Source organism: Echinops telfairi, unplaced genomic scaffold (assembly GCF_000313985.2).
Source record: "Echinops telfairi isolate 266 unplaced genomic scaffold, ASM31398v2 ScPeMD7_7420;HRSCAF=8458, whole genome shotgun sequence".
Classification (NCBI taxonomy): domain Eukaryota; kingdom Metazoa; phylum Chordata; class Mammalia; order Afrosoricida; family Tenrecidae; genus Echinops; species Echinops telfairi.
In genome coordinates, this window is record NW_022111320.1 from 51,473,989 (window position 1) to 51,493,214 (window position 19,226).

Sequence of the window (19,226 nt, forward strand, 5' to 3'; positions counted from 1 at the left end):
TCTGCTTCCTGAAGTACATGGCGCTGTCTCTCTGCTTCTGCTGTCGCCAAATCCAAGGCTGAATTCCCCCTGGGAGGGAGGGTCGCCTGCAGGAGGAAGCGGCCCCCTGGCAGGCCAGGGAAGGGGGGATGCGCTTGGTGGAAGGTACCAGGGCAGAGGGAGACCGCTTGGACAGAGGTGTTGGGGCAAGGGATGTCTTTTCTTTCTTCCTTTCTGCGGGCCAAAGAGCGGCGGCAATTCCGTTTTTTAAGAGGAAACCACAGTTCCAAGAGGCTCCAGGGTTCTTCAGATCCCGTAGCAAGTTTATTGGATTCATTAACTTTAACAAGTGACGACGTCACGCCTCCCTTCCACTCGCCCTGCTCGGCAGAAGCTCGGAGGGAAGGCGGGTTCCTGCCGGGCCAACGCCGTGCACTGGACCCCCGCCTCCGGCTACGAGATCCGCCCGCCCCGCCGACGGGCCGCCAGGCTTCGGGCGCCCTCGTCGAACCCAATCGGGGTCCAGCCCCGCCTGCAGCCCGCCGGGAGCCCAATCCCGGCCTGGGCTCTGCCTCCAGCGCGGATCCTGCGCGTGACTCCGCCTCCAGCCCGGGCCCGAGCTGGGGCTGCGCCCAGCTGCGCCCTTCGCCCCGCCCTCGCCGACGCCGCAGCCAATCACCGGTCCCATTCCTCTGCTGGCCCCGCCTCCAGACCCGCCCCGGCCCAGTCCCGGGTCGGCCTGGCCCCGGCCCCGCCCCCGGCCCGCCCCGCCGTCGGTGCGCGGCGGCCGGGAAGGCGCCGCCCGCAGTCGCTCCAAACTGCCGAGCCGAGAGCTGCCCGCAGAGGGCCGGCGGCGGGAGCGGAGTGGGTCGGGCGGGGCCGAGCCGGGCCGGGGGCCGTGTCGGGGCCGGACCGCGGCCAGGCCGGGCGGACGGCGGGATGGGGTGCACCGTGAGCGCCGAGGACAAGGCGGCGGCCGAGCGCTCCAAGATGATCGATAAGAACCTGCGGGAAGACGGCGAGAAGGCGGCGCGGGAGGTGAAGTTGCTGTTGCTAGGTGAGGCCGTGCCGCACGCTGGGACCCCCACCCCGCACCCCGTTCGTTCCCGGATTCCCGGACACGGGCTCAGAACCCCTGGGCCCGCCCCAGAACTCAGGCCCAGACCCCCAAGTAAGGGTCTGAAACTGCGTCTGCAGACCCCCGATGCAGAGCCCCGACTTTACAGCAGACCCCCACCCTAACCCCTTGCAGCCCCCAGATCCGGAGCCCAGCCCCCAGCCCCTCCACATCGCTGTCTAGAACCCTGCCTGACCAGTCACCCTTGCTCACCAACTTCTCGGACTCCCCCATAGCCCCCACCTTCCCAGAACCCCATCGGGCCCACCTGTGCCTGCCCGCCGGCCCCCATCGATGCATACGGGCCTGAGCATCCCTGGACCCTTTCAAGGCCCCACCCACTCCTCAGGACTCACTCCCACCTCTGTACTCCGTGTCCACCCCGAGGGGCCTCTCCGGGGAGACTTATAACTGCTCATGGGCCCTTTCTCCACGCAGAACCCCCCAAAGTACAGAGGCCTCTGCCCACAGGTGCCCCGGACCGGCATCAGCTCCTGCAGTGGCCTGCCTCCCCTCCCACTCAGGGCCCTCCCTTAGACGTCTCCCCTGTCCCCTCCACCCCTTTGTGCACCTGGGTGGGACAACCCAGGCTGGGTTAGGCAGACCCCCAGGGCAGCAACGAGGCTCCGAGGGCCGGGTGGGGGAGGGGCCAGGCCTCAACCCTCCCGGGGAGGGTCCCTGGCAGTGCGTTTCCAAGTTTCTAAGCTCCATCCAGAAGGGTGGGGGAGGCCTGGGTCTTTGGGGGGTAAGAGCCAGTGAGGGGATGGGGCCGGAATTGACCTCCCCCAGGGTCTGGGAAGACGGTGGACGCTCGAGTGGGGCTGACATTGCTGCCCCTGCGGGTGGGCGGCCCTGATCTGAGGTGATAGCCGTCTGGGCGCCCCAGGGCCAAAGGGACGTGGCCTCTGGGCCAGAGCCCTGGTCCCGGGGGGGTCTGAGGTCTCGTGAGGGTGAGGGTGAGAGTGCACCAGCTGAGGGGGCCAGAACGTCTCCAGCATCCGAGCGGGCCTTTTGCAGGACGTGGCCCCAGTGCTAGTCCCTGTCCATCCTCCCGCCGGGAGCAAGCGTTTCCTTGTTTCGGGGGGACAGGGGTGCGGGGAGGAGACTCCCCCTGCTGTGGCGATGGAGACTGGATTGCGGGGTGGGGGTGGCCCCTCGGCCCCAGATCTGCGTCGGATGAAAAGCTGGGTTTGGGGCAGGGTTTGTCGCTGGGGGACAGGGTGTCCGCCCATCGGAGGCCCATCTGTTGACTGTCCCCGAGGGCCTGGCCTCGGGGGCACAGCCCTGGAGGTTTCAAAATGGCATCCGCTCCGGAGCCAGCCGCGGCTGCGGGAGGAAGCGAAGGGGCGGGAAGGGGCGCGGCCCAGCCTCCCGGGCTGCTCTTCCTGCCTCTGCTGATGCTGCCCTTGAGGCCGCAGCGAGTGGGTGTCGACGCGGCGAAACGCCCGCCGCGCCCGGGGAGGGCGCTTCCGGTGCGGGGCCGGCCCGGTACCAGCCCCGGACGGCTGGGCCGGCCGCGTCCTGGTCATTATGGCCGCCGAGGAGGAGTGGGGCGGCAGCGGGTGGGGAGCAGAGGTAGACTTGGGGCTCCGTGCCAGTTCCGTCTTGAGCCCAGAGGGGACCCCTCGCCGCCCCACTCCCCCATCCCACTGACTTTGCCCCTTGAAGCCCAGCTCTGATTCGGGAGCAGCCAGGTGGGCCCTGGCAGCCCCTCCCACCCTGGGATGGCAGCAGGGATACAGGGGCTGGTGAGTGAGCCCTTTCTAAGCCCAGGGAGGCCACCCCAGCCTCCCGCCCCGCGGACCTCCATACAGTGGGCTTCCTGAGAGTACCGGGAGGAGCTCAGGGTGCAGGGCAGTAAAGAGACCGGGGCCTTGTCCAGGGTGCGGCGTGGGGAGGGGACCAGCACCTTGCCCAGGGTGTACTGCAAGGGGCTGGCTGACTTGGTGCTGCCTGAAATTGTGGACCTAGTCTGCTTGGCTGCTGGGGGCGGGAGGGGTCACCCTGAGCCTTCCCCATCCAGGTACAATATGTTAGCGGGTGCCCAGCTGTGGCAAGTTCAGGCTGCTGGGCAGGCGGCGGCCCCACATAGCGGAAGAGACTGTCCAAGCAACGGGACTCAGGCTGGGCTCTTGCCAGCCCTCCCTTCCAGCCCCAGCCCCAGCCACGCCTGCCGCCCCACCCGCAGACTGGCTCCCTCCTGTCCTGGGGAGCCCGCCAGCGGGGTGTGTGCAGGCATTGTCACCTCTGGCAGGCGTGTGGCAAGAGGGTTTTCCCTAGCTTCATGCTCGGGGCATGGAGGAGCCCATGCCAGCCCTATTCTAGGGATACCCCTCCCTGCAAGGCCCAGGTGGAATTTGGGGGTCTTAGGATGGGCACCTACTGGAGGAAGAGTGGGGGTAGAGTGTCTCCAATTTGGGGATCAACTGTGTGGGTAGGCTGGCAGAGAAAGGAGACTGCGCTTCCCCTGGAATAGATGCATGTAAATACAAGAGCTCTCTCCTGCCCTGGGGCCTTTGTAGCTGCTCCCCTAACTCAGTCCCACCTGGTGGCTATTTGTGACTCTGCTCAGGGATCCAGTCCTAGGACAGCTTGATTTTTTTTTTTTTTTGGATAGCTTGATTCTTGATGTCCTCTCTCCACTGAGACTGGGTGCAGCGACCCCCTCCGGCACCTGCTCTAGTGCCACCCCCACCAGAGGTTACAGCTGGCCAGGGCAGCGTGGCATCCTCCTTTCTGTGGCCTTGGTGGAGCCCGGCACCTATTGGGGGTTTCTAGTCAGTGTACAGAATGATGGATGTGTCCTGTGAACTTGGTCTTGGGGGTGGGGTCGGGGCTAGGAGAGGAGGAAGGTGGCAGACTCTGAGCCACGGTCTCGGGTCCAGGCAGGTGGGGGTGCTCATCGTAGGGCTACTGATGAACCGGAGTGGAAGGGAGCTGGTGCTGGGGGTGGAGAGTTCTTCAGGCTGCTTCTTGGGCCCACTAGGCTAGACTGCAGCTCAGAGGCAGCCCTAACCCCCTGTGGGTCCTTTTGCTGACCAGCCTGCAGCCTGGTGCTGGGCACAAGCCCAGGGAGGGGGTGCTTCCACCTGCTAAGCTCAGGCTGTTTGGAGACTAACGCAGGGCTACTCCAGAGCAGTGGCTCTCAACCTTCCTCATGCCTTGGCTCTTTAGTATAGTTCCTCGTGTGGTGGTGACCCCCACCATAAAATAATTTTCATTGCTACTTCGCAACTGTCATTTTGCTACTGTGATGAATCGGGCGACCCCTGTGAAAGGGTCCTTCTACCCCCAAAGGGATCGTGACCCACAGGTTGAGAACCCCTGCTCTAGAGCCAGACTGGCTGTTCTAGCCGTCCTGTGTGTGCGGCTGTCCCCCAATCTTCCTGCCCCCTGCAAGGCTGCCCACTGTCAGCCCAGCCTAGGCTGGCTTGGTACAGGAAGGCCCCTGGCAGGCTGGCATTCCCTGGTTGTCTTGGTTCCCTTTTGGCCTTTTGGGGACTAAGGTTGCCCCAAGGCCTTGGCGCTCGGCCCAAGCATTGCTGTGGGCCACCCTGTGGCCACAAGGCTCTGGGCCGGGCCTGGGCAGATACTGCACACAGTAAGGGCTCAATTAGGTTTACCAGGAAAAAAACTAAAAAACAAAGGGATTTTTTGGCCTTAGTCCTCTCTGTCTCCAGGCAAAGGCCTGGCGTGCAGTAGGTGCTTATTAAGTGCACATGGAAAGAAAGAAGCTCTGGGCCCCAGTCGGCGGTGGCAGAGGGGCCTCCTCTGATGGGAAGTGGGAAGGGTGAGCCCAAGATCCTGGCTGTGTGCAGACCCTCTGCCCAGCTCTAGGAGATGCCCAAGAGACCATCTGTCCTGCTGTCGGCAGGACAGGGTGTCGGTGCAGGAAGGGTGGGCTTCCTGCAGGAGGGGGTTCTCTGGGCTCAGGCTCCCATGGGTGGTGGGGAGCAGGTCTGGCTTTCACTGGAAGCCCTGGGTGGGTGTTTGCTGGAAGAAGGCTAGCCTTCCGTGCCGAGTTTGAATCCCAGCTCCACCCCCTGTGCTGCCCGAACCCCCTCATCTAGCTCGCTGGCCCCCCAGGGCATGGGGCAGAATACCTGCCCGAAATCGCACCTGGAGAACCCTCCCCTACCTCTAAAGCCTGGAACTGTGACACAGCAGGGGGCTGCTTCTAACACCCCCCCCTTCCCACACACACAGCTGAGAGCTTGTGGAGTGGCATCTCCCCAATCTAGAGGTGGCCTGACCCCAGAATGGGGCTCTGGGGAACCTCCCCTCCCGCCCACAAGCAGCTGCTCACTGCTCATGGGGAGACTGAGGCACACAGAGTGTGGGGCCGGTTGGATAGGCTTCAGGCCTGATTTCTGGATACCACGCTGCCTTCGTGGGGGCCTCAGGCTCCAGGTGGGCTGGGACCCGGCAGCCCCCAGCCTGGGTCTTCCCCCTGTGCTGCTTCCCGGGCCAGCTGGAGCTCATTAGCACTTGAATGGGGGGCGGGGCGACCCGGGCCTCTGAGCCCCTTCCACCCCTCCCCCAGGCTGGGCTAAGCTTTGTTTTAGGCCCAGTCTCCCACGGTAGGGGTGAGTGGGGGTGGGCGGGGTCCAAGCCATTTGTGAACCCCTCTGCTGTATCCTGGCCCACCTTCCCTAGTGTTGGGTGAGCAGCGAGTGAAACACCCCCACCCCCACACACCACCACGCACGCACCCATGCTCGCTCTGGGCCCTGCCAGAAATCCACTGGAGCAGGGAGCCAGGGAGAACCAGGCAGTTTTGCCGGGGAAGTGGCCCTGTGCCGCAGCTGGGGGCAGCCCAGGGGCGGGGGAACCCCTAGGCAGGCCACTGTGATGGAGTTAAACCGGATGACTGGGGACGCCACACCGGCTTGGGTTCTGAGGCTGTCCCCAGCCACCACTGCTTGAGGGGTGGACTGGCCCGAGACGCAGGGTCCCCGAGGGGGCATCCATCCCGTGGGTGACTGTTTGCCCAACACACGGTGCAGGGCCTAGGACGTGATCAGGTCCTGGTGAATCATCAGCTGCCCCTTTTGGGGTCGGCACTCTGGCTAGGGGCATGCAGGCGGGCACCCTCCTTCTGCACTGCACCCTGGGTCCCAACCCCTGCCCCCAGGCTGACCTTTCTCATCCCTCTCTGAAAGGCACCTGCTCTCTTGGCAGAAACAGGGATGGTGCAGGCTGGGGCCCCTCTGCACCCCCAGCAGAGGACAGGGTGGTGTGCTTCAGAGCCGGGGTGCTTCCTCCGGCCCCCCTCACCTTGTCCTGTGATGAGGACTGCAGGTGGGGGGGACAGGATGCAGGTCAAGCAGGGACTCCCACCTCGTGGGCCAGTGAGAAGGTACCAGGGCCTGGCCAGTCCACAGCCTGTGGCCCCACCGCAGGTGCCATCTGGTGTTCTCAAGCAGCCCCCCCTCAGCCACGGTTCAGGGTGGGGGCCCCCCTCGGCCACACCCTGCCCAGCGCCTCCCTCCCGAAACTCTCCATTTTACTAACACCACCATCACCCAGCTGCTGCTGAAGGCCCCGGGGGTGGGGGGAGGTGATGATGGGGAGGCTGGTTGGGGAGGGAGTGCCTGGGCTTGGAGCATTTCCTGGGCCCAGCCTTCCCTTGGGCCTTCCCAGATAGCACCTACTGTGTGCTGGGAGGGAGGAGCCGTGAGTTCTGCTTGGCGGGGCCTGGCTGGCCTCCTGGGGAAGTGTGTCCACACCGGAGGGAAAGGAGGAAGCAGCTGGGGGAGGAGGAGCCCAAAAGAGGAAGTGGCTTGGGGGAACTGCACAGTGCTGGGGGCTGAGCCCAAGGCCCCCTACCTCCAGCTTCTGGCAGCTGCAGGGCCTGGAAGGTGAGCCTCACCTACTCAGGTGCACCTGTGTGGCGCTGTGGCCTGCCCTTCCGGGCAGCTCTGCCCTTGTCTGGCCACAGCAAGCCCAGCTCCAGGATCCCTCAGACGGCGGGGGGGTGGGGCAGCCAGAACGGGGCTCCCTGCTCCTGCGGCTACAGGAAGTAGTGGCTGGGAGGGCCAGCAGGAAGACTGCGGACTGTGCTCAGATTCCTGAGCGGCCATTGCCCTCCCAGGCCGGAAGGCCGGCCGCTGGCTGAGATGAATGCCCGGAAGTGGAAGAGCAGCCCTGGGCTTTCACTCCCACCCCCCACCTGGGGGCCATCAGGGCCGCCCTTGGCACATCCCAAGGACTATGCCCACTCTGATGGTGGCAGCCGAAGAAGACTCTGATGGCAGCTCGACTTGGCCATCGAGTCCCGTCCCTTTCAACCTTGTGGGGCTGGGCCTGTGTGCACCTGGCTTACTGAGAGGGACTTTGAGCCTGGACCTCCCTCGACATACTCAGACCTCGAGGGAGACACCAGAGCGAGACCCACGGAGTCTGGTGCTCAGGCACCTATCCCTGGGTGCTGGGCCCCGAGGGAGTTTGGGCCACCGTGGGATCAGTCCCTCAGCACTACAGCAGGAGGATGGGGGCAGCTATGCCTAGGGGCCCTGTCTCAGGGGCCTCCAATGCCACCCTCTCTTTTATTAATCATTTTATTGGGAGCTCTTAACAGATACTATAACAGTCCATAATTCAATTAGATCAGGCATAATTGTACAATTGCTACCACCATCGGTTTCAAAACATTTTCTTTCTTGAGCTCTGATATCAGCTCCCCTTTATCCCCTCCCTATCCCCAGGCACCTTTATTATTATATTACATTGTGTATAAATATACATGGGTGTTTCTTTTCCTGTATCTTACACTACCCAGTGTCTCTGTTCTCCGGCAATTCTGTGTCTCCCTTGAGTGGGTGTATGCAGTCATTGCTATCTGCCCCCTCCCCCCTCCAGTTCCTCTCTTAGGAGACTGGAGGGGGCTCGCTTGTGGAAGTGGGACCCAAGAGTCTACACATGCATCTTTCTTCCTCTGAAAGCCAGAAATCCACGCTGGGGCCATGCCATCCGTGTAACTGCCCTGCTTCCCACGAACCGGAGGTGTGGCAGTTACGCTGGGCTGTTACTGGAAGGACATCAGCATTCACAGTCACCAGCTGCTCCGAGGGAGAAAAGCAAGGCGCTCTGCCCTGCCCTCCGGTGTTGCGATGAGCCAAGTGGACCTGGTGGCATTGAGCCTGTTTTGGCCCCTTTACCCTGTTTTTCACGTCCCCTCCCCCCATTAGGGCATGTCCCCTTACCGGGAAGCTCTGTCATGTCCCTTGTCCATGGTCCTAAGGTCCCTAGCCGGCCCTGGCGCCAGACTTGGGGTCCTTAGACCAGGCCTGAGGCTGTCGCAGTGCAGGCTGGGGGCCTGGGAGGCCAGCCGGTGAGCGTCTGGGAGGTGTCCGGTAGGTGGACAGGCTCCCACTGTGGGCAGGGCTGTGGTGGGCCTGTGCACAGTGCTCTGCATGTGCACTGGTGTTCCTCTTGCTCCGTGGCCTCAGAGTCTGGCTTTTGTGGCCTAGCAGGTCCACCCACTCCCCGCAATCCCAAGGCTCCCAGGGGACCTGCCCTGTGTGGTCAATTCAGATACCAGAAGGCGCGGGGCCTGAGGGACGTGGCAGAGCCAACGCACTGTGAGGTGAGGTCATGCATGGCGTGGACACCGTGGGTCCTCATGGTTCCCCAAGACGTCCCGTCCCAGAGCACCCTGTGCCCAGGTGCCCTCATTCTGGCACCCTGGTCCTGTAGCCTCTGGGCGGGCACCTGCACACTTGCTGGGGCAGCTTAGGGCCAGAGGGAGGCCCCAGGTGTGGGGGCCGCTCAGGGCAGGCCTTAAACTGGCACACCTGGGCGTCGGCTCCTTTTCACAGATGGGAACCCTGAGGCTGACCCTCGGGCCAGGCTGCTGCTCAGGGTTCCTGCAGGCCAGTGGTTCTCAATCTTCCTTATGCCGTAACCCTTAAATACTGCTCCTCATGTGGTGGTGACCCCCCAACCTAAAATTATTTTCATTGCTACTTCATCCCTGTCATTTTGCTACTGTGATGAATCGGGGGCCCCCATGTGAAAGAATTTGACCTTCATGTTGAGAACCACTGCTCTCGGCCTTGGAGAACCCCAGATGATGTGCCCAGCAAGAGAGGTACCAAGTGGCCATGTGGCCTGACCTGGCTCTTGCCATCTGTGAGACCTGCAGCCCTAGACCCTGGGGGCAGGTTTACCCCCCACCACTCCCCCACCCCAGGGCTTCTTGGCCCAGGGCCTCGGTTCCCTCTATACTGGGTGAGACTCAAGGTAAGGCGCTGTCCTCCAAGTCTGGACAAAGGCCTCACTCGACCTCAGCTTCACTTCCTTGCCACTTCTGGTTGATGGTGTGCTTCCCCCAGGTCAAGGCCACCGGGACCCCTGGGAAGCTCAGGAGGCACCCCAGCTGGCAGAAGCCGCCAGCAAGGAGGCCTGGGAAGGAGTGTTGGCACCCCGGTGTCACATGCACCTGGAGGAAGGAAGAGACAGCTGGCGCAGGGGCGAGGCTTGGAGGGCCTTTGTCTGGCAGGGAGCCTCCTCTGGCCATTGTTCTCATTTGCTGGGGTCTGGGAGGCCGGGGGTTTCCCATGCTCGGCAGGGCAGGGGATGGGAGGGGTCCTGCCAGGACTTCACCGGGAATGAGGCTGCTGTCACCCAGCCCGCCTGTCCCTAGTTGAAGCGCTTTTGCAAAAAATGCTTCCCAGCACAGTCCAGCCCCTCCTCCCTGGTGGCCGGGCGCCCCCTGGTGGTGATGGAGCATGGCTGCGGGGCGGGGGCGGTGGGGGGGGGTGATGGGAGCCAGGCCCTGTGGGGCTCAGAGAGGTGGCACCCTCCTGGGCTGGGAGTGGGAGGTGGCATCCCAGCTGCCTTTGGAGTGGGCTTCCCAGGACTCCCTCTCCCACCCCCACCTCACTAGGGTGGACCCTGGGCGGGCCTGGAGCTGTGGCTTTTCAGCTGGACCGCTGCCCACGTCTCACAAACGAACCAACGGCAGTGGGTGGTCCCCGGCACTGTGCTTCTGGGTCTGTGCCCCCAGGCACGCCACATCGGCTGGCTGCCTTCCTGGCCCCAGCAATTGAGGGGAGCTTCCCGCATGGGGGCCCTGGGCAGGGAACGCCTGTGTCTGACTGACCCAGCTTCCCCAGGAGCACTGCCTGAAGAGGAAGGCCCTGGTCTGGGGGGCTGGCCAGAGGGGGAGTGACAGTCACAGGGCAGCCGTCGGGGAGGACTTAAGGCCTGTCCACAGCTCCTTGGCACCCATGAACCACTGTCCATGGCTCTTCACCCGAGAACGCACAGGGCGAGGACGGCATTGCCCTGTGGGCTGCAGGAAGGGAGGGCAAGCCTGGGAAAGCTGACGTCCCCTGCGAGTGAGATCGGAGTGCTGATGACTTCTCCCGTGCGCTTGGGGCCTGCTGAGATGGGCGAGGGGGTTGGGGGACAGCAGCATGCTGGGTCTCACGGTGAGACAGGGAACCCGGGGAGCGAGGGTCCAGGCGGTAGGGAGCAGTGACTTGAATGGCAGGGCCCTGGGAGGGCTGAGGTCACTCGAGGGAACGGGTCCTCCCCCTGCCTCCTGATGTAGAGCCCCTGCCTGCCCTGTTTGGGTGGTGGGCAGTGCTGTCTCCCTCCTTCCCATCTGCTCCCTCCACCCTGGGGTGCAGTGTCGTCGTCCCCCCCCCCCATCCCGAAGCAGATGTTGTAACATGAGGTGGCAGCTGCCACCCCAGACAGAAATCACAGCCATTGCCACCTGCCCGCTGCAGGCCCAGCGGGTGGGTGGGCAAGCAGGCACTGCACAGCTTTCTCCCTCAGTGGGTAGAGGTGTGGCTCTGCAGGTTACACAGGCCAATTGGGATGGAGCACCTGGTGAAACCCACTGTCTCCCAGCGCCCCTGGGGCAGTCGGAGCCAACGGGAGATACCAGGGCCGGTGGGGGAGCCAGGTGTCCACACCAGAGGGTGTGAGCGAACTCCGGGCTGTTGCCCCTTGATTGGTAGGGGGCCCAGTGTTAGAGGGGCCGAACCGGAGGGGTGAATGGTGAGGTTGCTACTCCTGGCTCTGGCTGACTTGCCTCTTAGCCCCCGGCTCTGACATAGCTGCCCCTGGCTCTGGCCTGGCGTCCCAGGCCAGGTTCGACCTGCTTCCCGCCAAGGGCCAGCACCACACCCTGGCTCTTCCCTCGCTTCTTCCCGCCCGTGTCACAGCTGCTGGGAGGACAGAGGGGTGGTGTGTCCACCTGTCAAAAGGGGCCCCTTGTGCAGTGACCCCCGCTGAGAGATTGCCACCTTTACAATCCTGAGGCCAGGGCTGGGGCGGGGGGGTGGGGGGGGCAGAGCTCAGCTCACAAGAGCAAGAGTACGGTGGCTCTCACCAACCCCGATCTGCTTGCCCAGCTCCTGCCCACCGCTATGTCTGCTAGGAAAATTATATGTAAAGCAAGCCTGTGGCTCGGGCCCATGCGGGGCCCCTCCCACCTTTGATGACATAGTGCCACGTCCACCTGCAGTGGCCAGACAGGGAGCCCGCCCCTGCCCCATCCTAGACTTCAGACCCACTGAGCCCCCGGGCTGCTGTTCTCTCGGAGGCTGGTTGATCGGACCGCGCAGAGCCCTTGGCCCCCTGCCCTCCTGGGTCCGCAGTCCTCACGCCCAGCTTGTCCTCCCTCTGCCCCTGGTTGAGCCCCTCTGCCTCTTCCCCTGTGGGAGCGAGACCACAGTCCGGGGGCGGGGTGTGTGTGTGTGTATGTGTGTGTGTGTGTGAGAGAGAGACACACACAGCTAGTGGTAGGCTCCTCTTGCCCTCCCTGCCGTGCTCCAGAGGATGTTTGGGTCCTGGATCATGGGCCCCAGGAGCCCTGGGGCACAACCGGTGTGCACGGACCACTCCTGTGAACAACTAGTCTCAGAGACCATGGGGCCAGCCCCAAGCCCTCGGGCCTGCTGTGAGGCAGAACGTGTTGGTTTTGACCGGCTCCAAGGAGCCCCCTTGGTGCTGTGGGGGAGGATCGGGCTGCTGACCCAGAGGTCTGAGGTTCAAGGCAACCTGCCGCCTGGAAGGAGGGAGGTGAGGCAGTCTACTCTGTAGAAGTTCGCCCTCACAGGAACCACATACTGTGGGGCAGTTGTCTGTCCTGTTGCGTTGCTGTCAGTCTGACTCAGCAGATGGGGGCTGGGCTTGGTGATGGGTGTCCCTTGGTCCCTTCTCCCCGGTCCCCACTCAGCAGGCGAGGCTGCTCTCTTCCATGGCTGACCCCAAAGGGACAGAGGGAGGGGTGGCTGCCATCTGACCACAGCCCGTGCCCAGGGGAATACTGGGCCAGGTGTTGTGGGGACTGGATCATCCAAGAGGACCCCTGGCCCACACCCCCTTGGCCAGGCCTGCCAGGACCCTGTGTACATGTGTGTGTGCGTGTCCGTCTGTCTGTCTCCCAGGACCCTGGTCATGAGGAGAGCTTGGTCCCCTCCGGGAGGCTGTATCTAGAGGCCTTCAGGGTGACTGCTGGCCTCACGTCTCTGGCCAGGGCAGGGGCCCGGGGGGCGGGGGTGGGGTGGTGGTGGTGGGTGGCTAGTGGGGCCCCAGCTGCACCTCCTGCTGCTGCTGCTCCCTGGACCGCCCTGTGGGCACCGACTGGAGGCTGCCCAAGTGAACCAGAGATACTTGCTGCTGGGCTCAAGGACCGTGGTCACTCCGGAGGTGCAGCATGAGGCACTATGGGCAGCTCCAGGAGGCACTGGGTAGCATGTCAGGTGGGACACCCCCAGGGGGGGCTTTCCCTGTGTGTGCTCAGCCTCTCCATGCCTCGGTCTCCTCTCCTGTTGGTGGGTGGGTATGAGAACCTACCAGCCTGAGTGATGTGTGCGCACGGCTCTGCCCACAGCATCTGTGCCCTGGAGACTGTTGCTGTCACCGACACACACACACACACACACACACATCACCTCCACCCGGTTGTGGAGTCCAAGTCTCCAAGTGAGCCGCGTGTCAGTGTGACAGGCGTCCCCAAGAAAGGGAACTGGGTGGAGGTGATGGGGCAGGAGCCAGGCCTGCCCCCGGGATGGGGGCGCACAGGCTGCGGGCCCCCAGGCCCTCCGGCTCTTCTGAGCCCAGGGTGTATGATCTTGGGCCAAGCAGAGTCCTTCTGTGTGGGGGCCTCGGTGTTCTCATCTGTGACACAGGAGTATCTGCTTGTGGAGCGAGGAGCTGTGGCCGGGGAAAGGCCGAGGGGTACAGGAGCCAGGCCCAGGCTTTGGGGATGTGTGCGTGCATTCTGTGTAGGTAACACAGGCTGTCCCCCCACATCCTGGTCTCTGGGCAGCTCCAGGCTTGGCCCTGGCTGCCAGGATCATCATCTGCAAGGGCAGGCTGGGTCCTGGACCTGGGCCCCAGCCTAGAATGAAGGCGAGGAGGACCTGCTGGGGTGTGCAGGCCCCCTAGCCTGGGGCAACCCTGCTTGAGAGGGGAAGACGGCAGGCTGACTCCTGTGGGCTTTAGCTGGCTCAAGGGCCCAGCCAGGCCCCTGAACTCAGCTGGGGCCATGGAGAGCCGTGGAGCTGGGGGACAGGCAGAGGCCTGGGGAGGGCTCCTCACGAGTCCCCGAGGTCCAGGTTGTGGTGGCCACAGCGCCCTGCTAGCCACCCCCCCCACTGCCTCCCTCCGGTTCGGTCATGGGCGGGTAGGTTGCCAGTGGACCTTGCCGGGCCTGCCCCTGACCCCCTGCGCCCTCTGTCCTAGGTGCGGGCGAGTCGGGTAAGAGCACCATCGTCAAGCAGATGAAGTAAGTGCTGTGCGGGCTAGGGGTGGGGGTGGGGTCCTCTCCCAGGCCTGGCGGGCAGACCCCCCCAGCCCTGCCCTGAGCCCTACCCTAAGCCCCGGCCCTCCCGGCGGCAGGATCATCCACGAGGACGGCTACTCGGAGGAGGAGTGCCGGCAGTACCGGGCGGTCGTCTACAGCAACACCATCCAGTCCATCATGGCCATTGTCAAGGCCATGGGCAACCTGCAGATCGACTTCGCCGACCCCTCCCGGGCGGTATGTGGGCACTTCCACCCCGACCCCACCCAGAGCATCCCCTGCCCAGCTCCTGTGGCCGGCTGACCGCCCTCCCCCTGTGCCCAGGACGACGCCAGGCAGCTGTTTGCCCTGTCCTGCACGGCCGAGGAGCAGGCCCTGCTTTCCGATGACCTGTCCGGCGTCATCCGGAGGCTCTGGGAAGACCACGGGGTGCAGGCCTGCTTTGGCCGCTCGAGGGAATACCAGCTCAACGACTCGGCCGCCTAGTGAGTGTCCAGGGAGAGGGGCTGGCGGAGGGGTCCTGGGAACCCCCAGAAAGATCCTGCTGGTGTATGTCGTCAGTGGCTGTTGACTTCGGTGTTTGGGGCCGGTCAAGAGGGATGACGGGATGGCTAGGACCACACATCTCCCCAGGCGCCCCCCTCCACACACACATACACAGTCATGCTGAAGGGCACTGGACACAGCAGTGAGGGGCGGGGCAACCAGGCTGTGGGCGGAGCTGCAGGAGGGGCTTCCTCTGCCGAGTCCTGAATGGAAGGGGTGGGAGTGTTGGAGGAGGTTGGGGAAGTGTATGAGGGGTATTGCCTGGGCCTCGGCCTAGGGAGGAGGAGTGTCCAGAGGTGACAGGTGTGCACAAGAGGTCAGAGTCTAGAATCAGCTGGGCATTGCTTCAGGCCTGGAATCCCTGGACCTGGCCGAGGCCTGCTGCATGCAATGCAGGGGCCCCGGGAATGGGACAGATAGGGAGGTGCCAGGACCCTGACTGCAGTCCTATAATATGCCACCTGTGGCCTAAGCTGTCTCCCCTGCCTCCTTTTAAGTAGGTCTCTGCCTGGAACCCCTTCTTGCTCTTGACTGCCTATCTGAGCCTGAGCCTGCCCAGAGAAGGGGGTGGGTGGAAGGCGGGTCTTGGCCGGTGTGGTTCCTAAGTCCCGCCCTTCACGTGGACATTGACCTCCGAGAGGCTAGATGGAGTCTCTCCCCCTCAGCGGTCCTGGGTGCAGCAGGGGCGCAGCCACTGGGTCCCCCAAGCAGGGGGAGGCAGGCGGTCTTGTTAAGCAATGTCTATCTGCCCAAGAATGGGGGGCAGGTCCACTCCCTAGCCCCTGTCCCCTCCTGTGCCATCTGTTTTTCATCCTCCATTCATGGGGGCCCCATGGGTCCAGGGTTGGGAGATTTGGCGGTGAGCTCTGGCCCGATTTCCCAGGTTCTAACACAGTCAGTGGTGGGGGGCATAGATTGGACCCCACAGGGAGCAGCAGGCTTACCTCAGCCCCTGCTCACCGCCTAGGGGTCAGGGTGCGAAATGCAGGTCACAGCCCACGCGTCATGGTCCCTCACAGCCCTTCCTGTTTTTCTGTTCTGGCCGGCCTCTGAGGTCATTTCCCTCTGGCCTGGCGCGGCTTGGCTGCTGGTGGGAGCCAGGGGCGGGACCACTTAGCCCTGCCCAAGGGCAGTAGTCTTTAATCCAGCCTGCAGGGCACCAGCCTCTCCAGGGAGGCAGCAGAGCTGGCCCCAGGGCCCAGGAGGGGCAGCACTGATGCTAATTAAGGAGCTGGTAATGAGGAGCCCCAGGGAGCCCCCCCCCTCCCCAAGCAGGTGTCATGCCTTCCCTAGGGAGCCCAAATTTTACTGGGTGCCGGGCAGGGAGCCCACTGGGCCTGGCAGGCCCCAGCTTGTTCGGTGCCGCATTGAGGGACTGCCAGGCTGCCTGCTCTGGGTGCCATCATTGCCCGATGAGCACCCCAGATCCCTTACTGAAGAAACATTTGTAGACCCCTGCCCCCACTGGCCTGCAGTTCTGGATTGTGTCCAAGGCAGGCCTGGCTCAGTGTCACGTCCCCCCCCACATTCCCGGGTAGGTGCTGGCGCCTCGCTGGCCACCTGGCCACAGAATGACCTCTTCCCAGGCCCGCCCACAGGCAGGCGGTCAGCCGAGCCAGGTTTGCCGGTCTCGGCGTGAGCAGAGTAAGGCCAGGGCAAAAGGAGGGCAGGGGTTTTGGCCAGCCGGCCTGGTATCTGGGCAAGCAGGCCCCATAGCTTCCACCGCTTGACACTGCCCACCCTGCTGACCTGCTTGCCTGCCCCTCCCCTGCCCCTCCCCCCCAGCTACCTGAATGACCTGGAGCGCATCGCACAGAGCGACTACATCCCTACGCAGCAGGACGTGCTGCGCACCCGCGTGAAGACCACTGGCATTGTGGAGACGCACTTCACCTTCAAGGACCTGCACTTCAAGTGAGCGGCCGCACCAGGCAGGACCCCTGTCCCCCATCCCACAGCCTGGGGGGTCACCGTGTTGCGGGGAGCCCCCCCACTTGGGTCTCTCAAGGTGGTGTGGCTGCTGTGCACACGTGGCCTCCCACCCAGCCAGCCAGTGGCCAGCTCAGTGGGCCTCCCCTCGGGACCTGACTCCAGGAGGCTCCAGCTACCCTGCTGTCCGGGCCCCTGACCCTGCAGGCCTAGCCACCGCCAGGGCGAGGGGCCAACGGCGGGCCAGCCTGTGGGAGGAGCCGGGGACTCCAGCCCTTCCTCCCCAGACCTCCCACCAAGAGCTCAGGCAACCCCCACCCGCAGGATGTTTGATGTGGGCGGGCAGCGGTCCGAGCGGAAGAAGTGGATCCACTGCTTTGAAGGGGTCACCGCCATCATCTTCTGCGTGGCCCTGAGCGCCTACGACCTGGTGCTGGCCGAGGACGAGGAGATGGTGAGTGGGCGCCTCTGGGCTCTGGGGCTGCGCTGGGGCGTGGCCACGGCGCGTGCTCACCGCCCCCCTCCACCCCCAGAACCGCATGCACGAGAGCATGAAGCTCTTCGACAGCATCTGCAACAACAAGTGGTTCACGGACACGTCCATCATCCTCTTCCTCAACAAGAAGGACCTGTTCCTGGAGAAGATCACCCACAGCCCCCTGACCATCTGCTTCCCCGAGTACACAGGTGCGGCTGGCGACCCCGCTGGACAGAAGGGACCAGCTAGGCCCTCGTGTGCGGAGGGGAGGGGCTGAGGGCCCTTGGGCTGTGACTTGTGCTTGCCCTCATGGGGGCCCTTCCTGCCACCCCTGCTGTGCACCCACCTGCCATCCTACATATACACATGATCACCCGGCGCGCCCGCGGGTGTTGGGCTGTTCCCGCGGGCCAGGTCCTGCCCGCCCCGTGCCTGGCAGCAGGCTCTATTGCTCCGTGTCCCGCAGGTGCCAGCAATTTCGACGAGGCGGCCAGCTACATCCAGAGCAAGTTCGAGGACCTGAACAAGCGCAAGGACACCAAGGAGATCTACACGCACTTCACGTGCGCCACGGACACCAAGAACGTGCAGTTCGTGTTCGACGCGGTGACCGACGTCATCATCAAGAACAACCTGAAGGACTGCGGCCTCTTCTGAGCGACCGCGGGGCCGCCAGATCTAGTGGTGAGTCGCGCTGCACGGCCGGGAGCCCACAGGAGCACTGTGTGTGTTGGGGGGCGGGTGTCAGGAGGGGACAGGAGAGGCTCCCAACCTGGAGTAGCAGTCCAGGTAGGCTTGGGCCCGATTCTACCCTGTGGTCTGGACAGAAGGACCTGCGGTGCCCTGGACAGGATTGCAGGGATGCCCTAACCTCCTTCACCGACCAGGCTCGGGGCCTAACCTGAAGGAGGCTGCCTGCCAGCTGTTGCCTGCTAGCGGAGAGGTGGGAGTGGGGAGCTGAGCTGCCCGTCCCTCTGCCTTATCCAGACCAGTCTGTCCCTCCGAGTGCGTTCAGGGGTCTGGGCTGAGCTAAGAGGGACTGGCCAGTGCTGGACTCCCCTCCCCCATGTAACCCAGCAACAGAAGCCGGCCCTGGGAGGAGGTGGCAGTGGTGGCTGTGTCCTTGGTGACAGGTGGGTGGGCAAAAGGAGAGGGCCATTGTCTGGGCGAGCTATCGAGGTGGGAGGAGAGGCCCGCCACTGATTATCATCCCCCACTTCTAGGACCACCGCTGACTGCTACCCCCGACCCCCGAGGAAGATGGGGGCAAGAGGACCATGCACCCCACCTGTGCCCCTGGCCACTTCTCTCTCCTCTCCCCTCGCTCCTTGGCTTCCCCTGCCCCTCCCTCAGCTCTAAAGATTCCAGGGAGAGGTTGCCACAGGTCTTTCTGTTCGAAGCCTGCCCTTGGCCGAGGTGCCAGAATGGCCACGGTGCCCCCTTCAAGCTGGGCATTTGTCCTGGTCTTTAAACCGTTGTCTTATTCTGTGATTGGGGGCAAGGGGGGAGAGCACATGCTTGAGTCTCCCAAAGCCTCTGGCTGGAGGGGCACCCACTTCTCCAGCCTGGGACCCCTGGCTTCGCCCAACACCAGCCCCCAATGCAGCCCAAGTCCAAATGTTTACAGGGAGCCTCCTGCTCACCCCCACCCCCACTGCCCCTATGCCCACCCCTTCCCCAACTCAACTGCTTGGAGGCCCCAAAAGGAAAAAAGCACAAGAATTGTGAGATGCCACCATTCCTGGGGACCACAGGCTGACCACCTGCTCATTCTCCTCGCTTTTTAAAAAAAATGAAAGTAAAGGGAAAAAAAAAAGTAGAAAACTTTTTAGAGAAAAAGACTATTTAAAACTGTCAGGTCCTGACCAGCACCACCCACTCGCCCGCTCTCCCAGTGATTCCGTGCCTTGAGTGTGTCTGCGTGTTTACACCCCCTCTGCTGGCTGGCCCCCCATGGGGACAGTGCCCTGCCCTGCCTTCCCCAGAATGGGTTCCAAGGGCTGTTCCGGACAACTGCCACCATCACCGAGGGCCCCTCCCAGCGGCCCTGGCTCCATTAACCCAAATGTAGCTCATTAGCGCTAACCTAGGCATCACCGCTGCCTGCTGAGGGGCCTGGCCCCTCCTGCCCTCACCCCAGGTCCCGGGGTCTTCAGCATCGAACACTTCCTTGCTTTTTTCACATGTTTTATGGAATTGTTCACCTGGTTTGAAATAATAAAATGTAGAAAGAAAAACAAACAAACACCTTAAGGCCTGTTCAGCGTTCTGTCCCGCCAGCAAAGACCAGGCCAAGTGTCAATGTGATCAGACCCGCATCCTCACTGGTGGGTGGCTGGGACCTTCTCCTTGGTGCCTCCGCAGCCCTGGGGCTGTAGACCCCTGCCCCCACTGGCCTGCAGTTCTGG

The 19,226-nt window shown here is 63.6% G+C and overlaps 1 protein-coding gene across 2 annotated transcripts; it reads left to right on the forward strand.

Annotated features, from left to right (window-relative positions):
* Positions 1 to 894: 894 nt before the first annotated feature.
* Positions 895 to 19,063, forward strand: GNAI2 (G protein subunit alpha i2). Of its 2 annotated transcripts, none has more exons than XM_004715177.2 (9): positions 895 to 1,036; positions 13,805 to 13,847; positions 13,961 to 14,102; positions 14,190 to 14,350; positions 16,197 to 16,325; positions 16,665 to 16,794; positions 16,874 to 17,027; positions 17,285 to 17,502; positions 18,042 to 19,063. In XM_004715177.2, exons 1-8 carry the CDS (start codon positions 919 to 921, stop codon positions 17,473 to 17,475), a joined length of 1,068 nt encoding a protein of 355 aa, XP_004715234.1. In that variant the 5' UTR covers positions 895 to 918; the 3' UTR covers positions 17,476 to 17,502; positions 18,042 to 19,063. The 2 variants fall into 2 exon arrangements, with proteins under 2 accessions (XP_004715234.1, XP_045153457.1); XM_045297522.1 differs by lacking the exon at positions 895 to 1,036 and adding an exon at positions 2,821 to 2,844.
* The last annotated feature ends 163 nt before the right edge of the window (positions 19,064 to 19,226 follow it).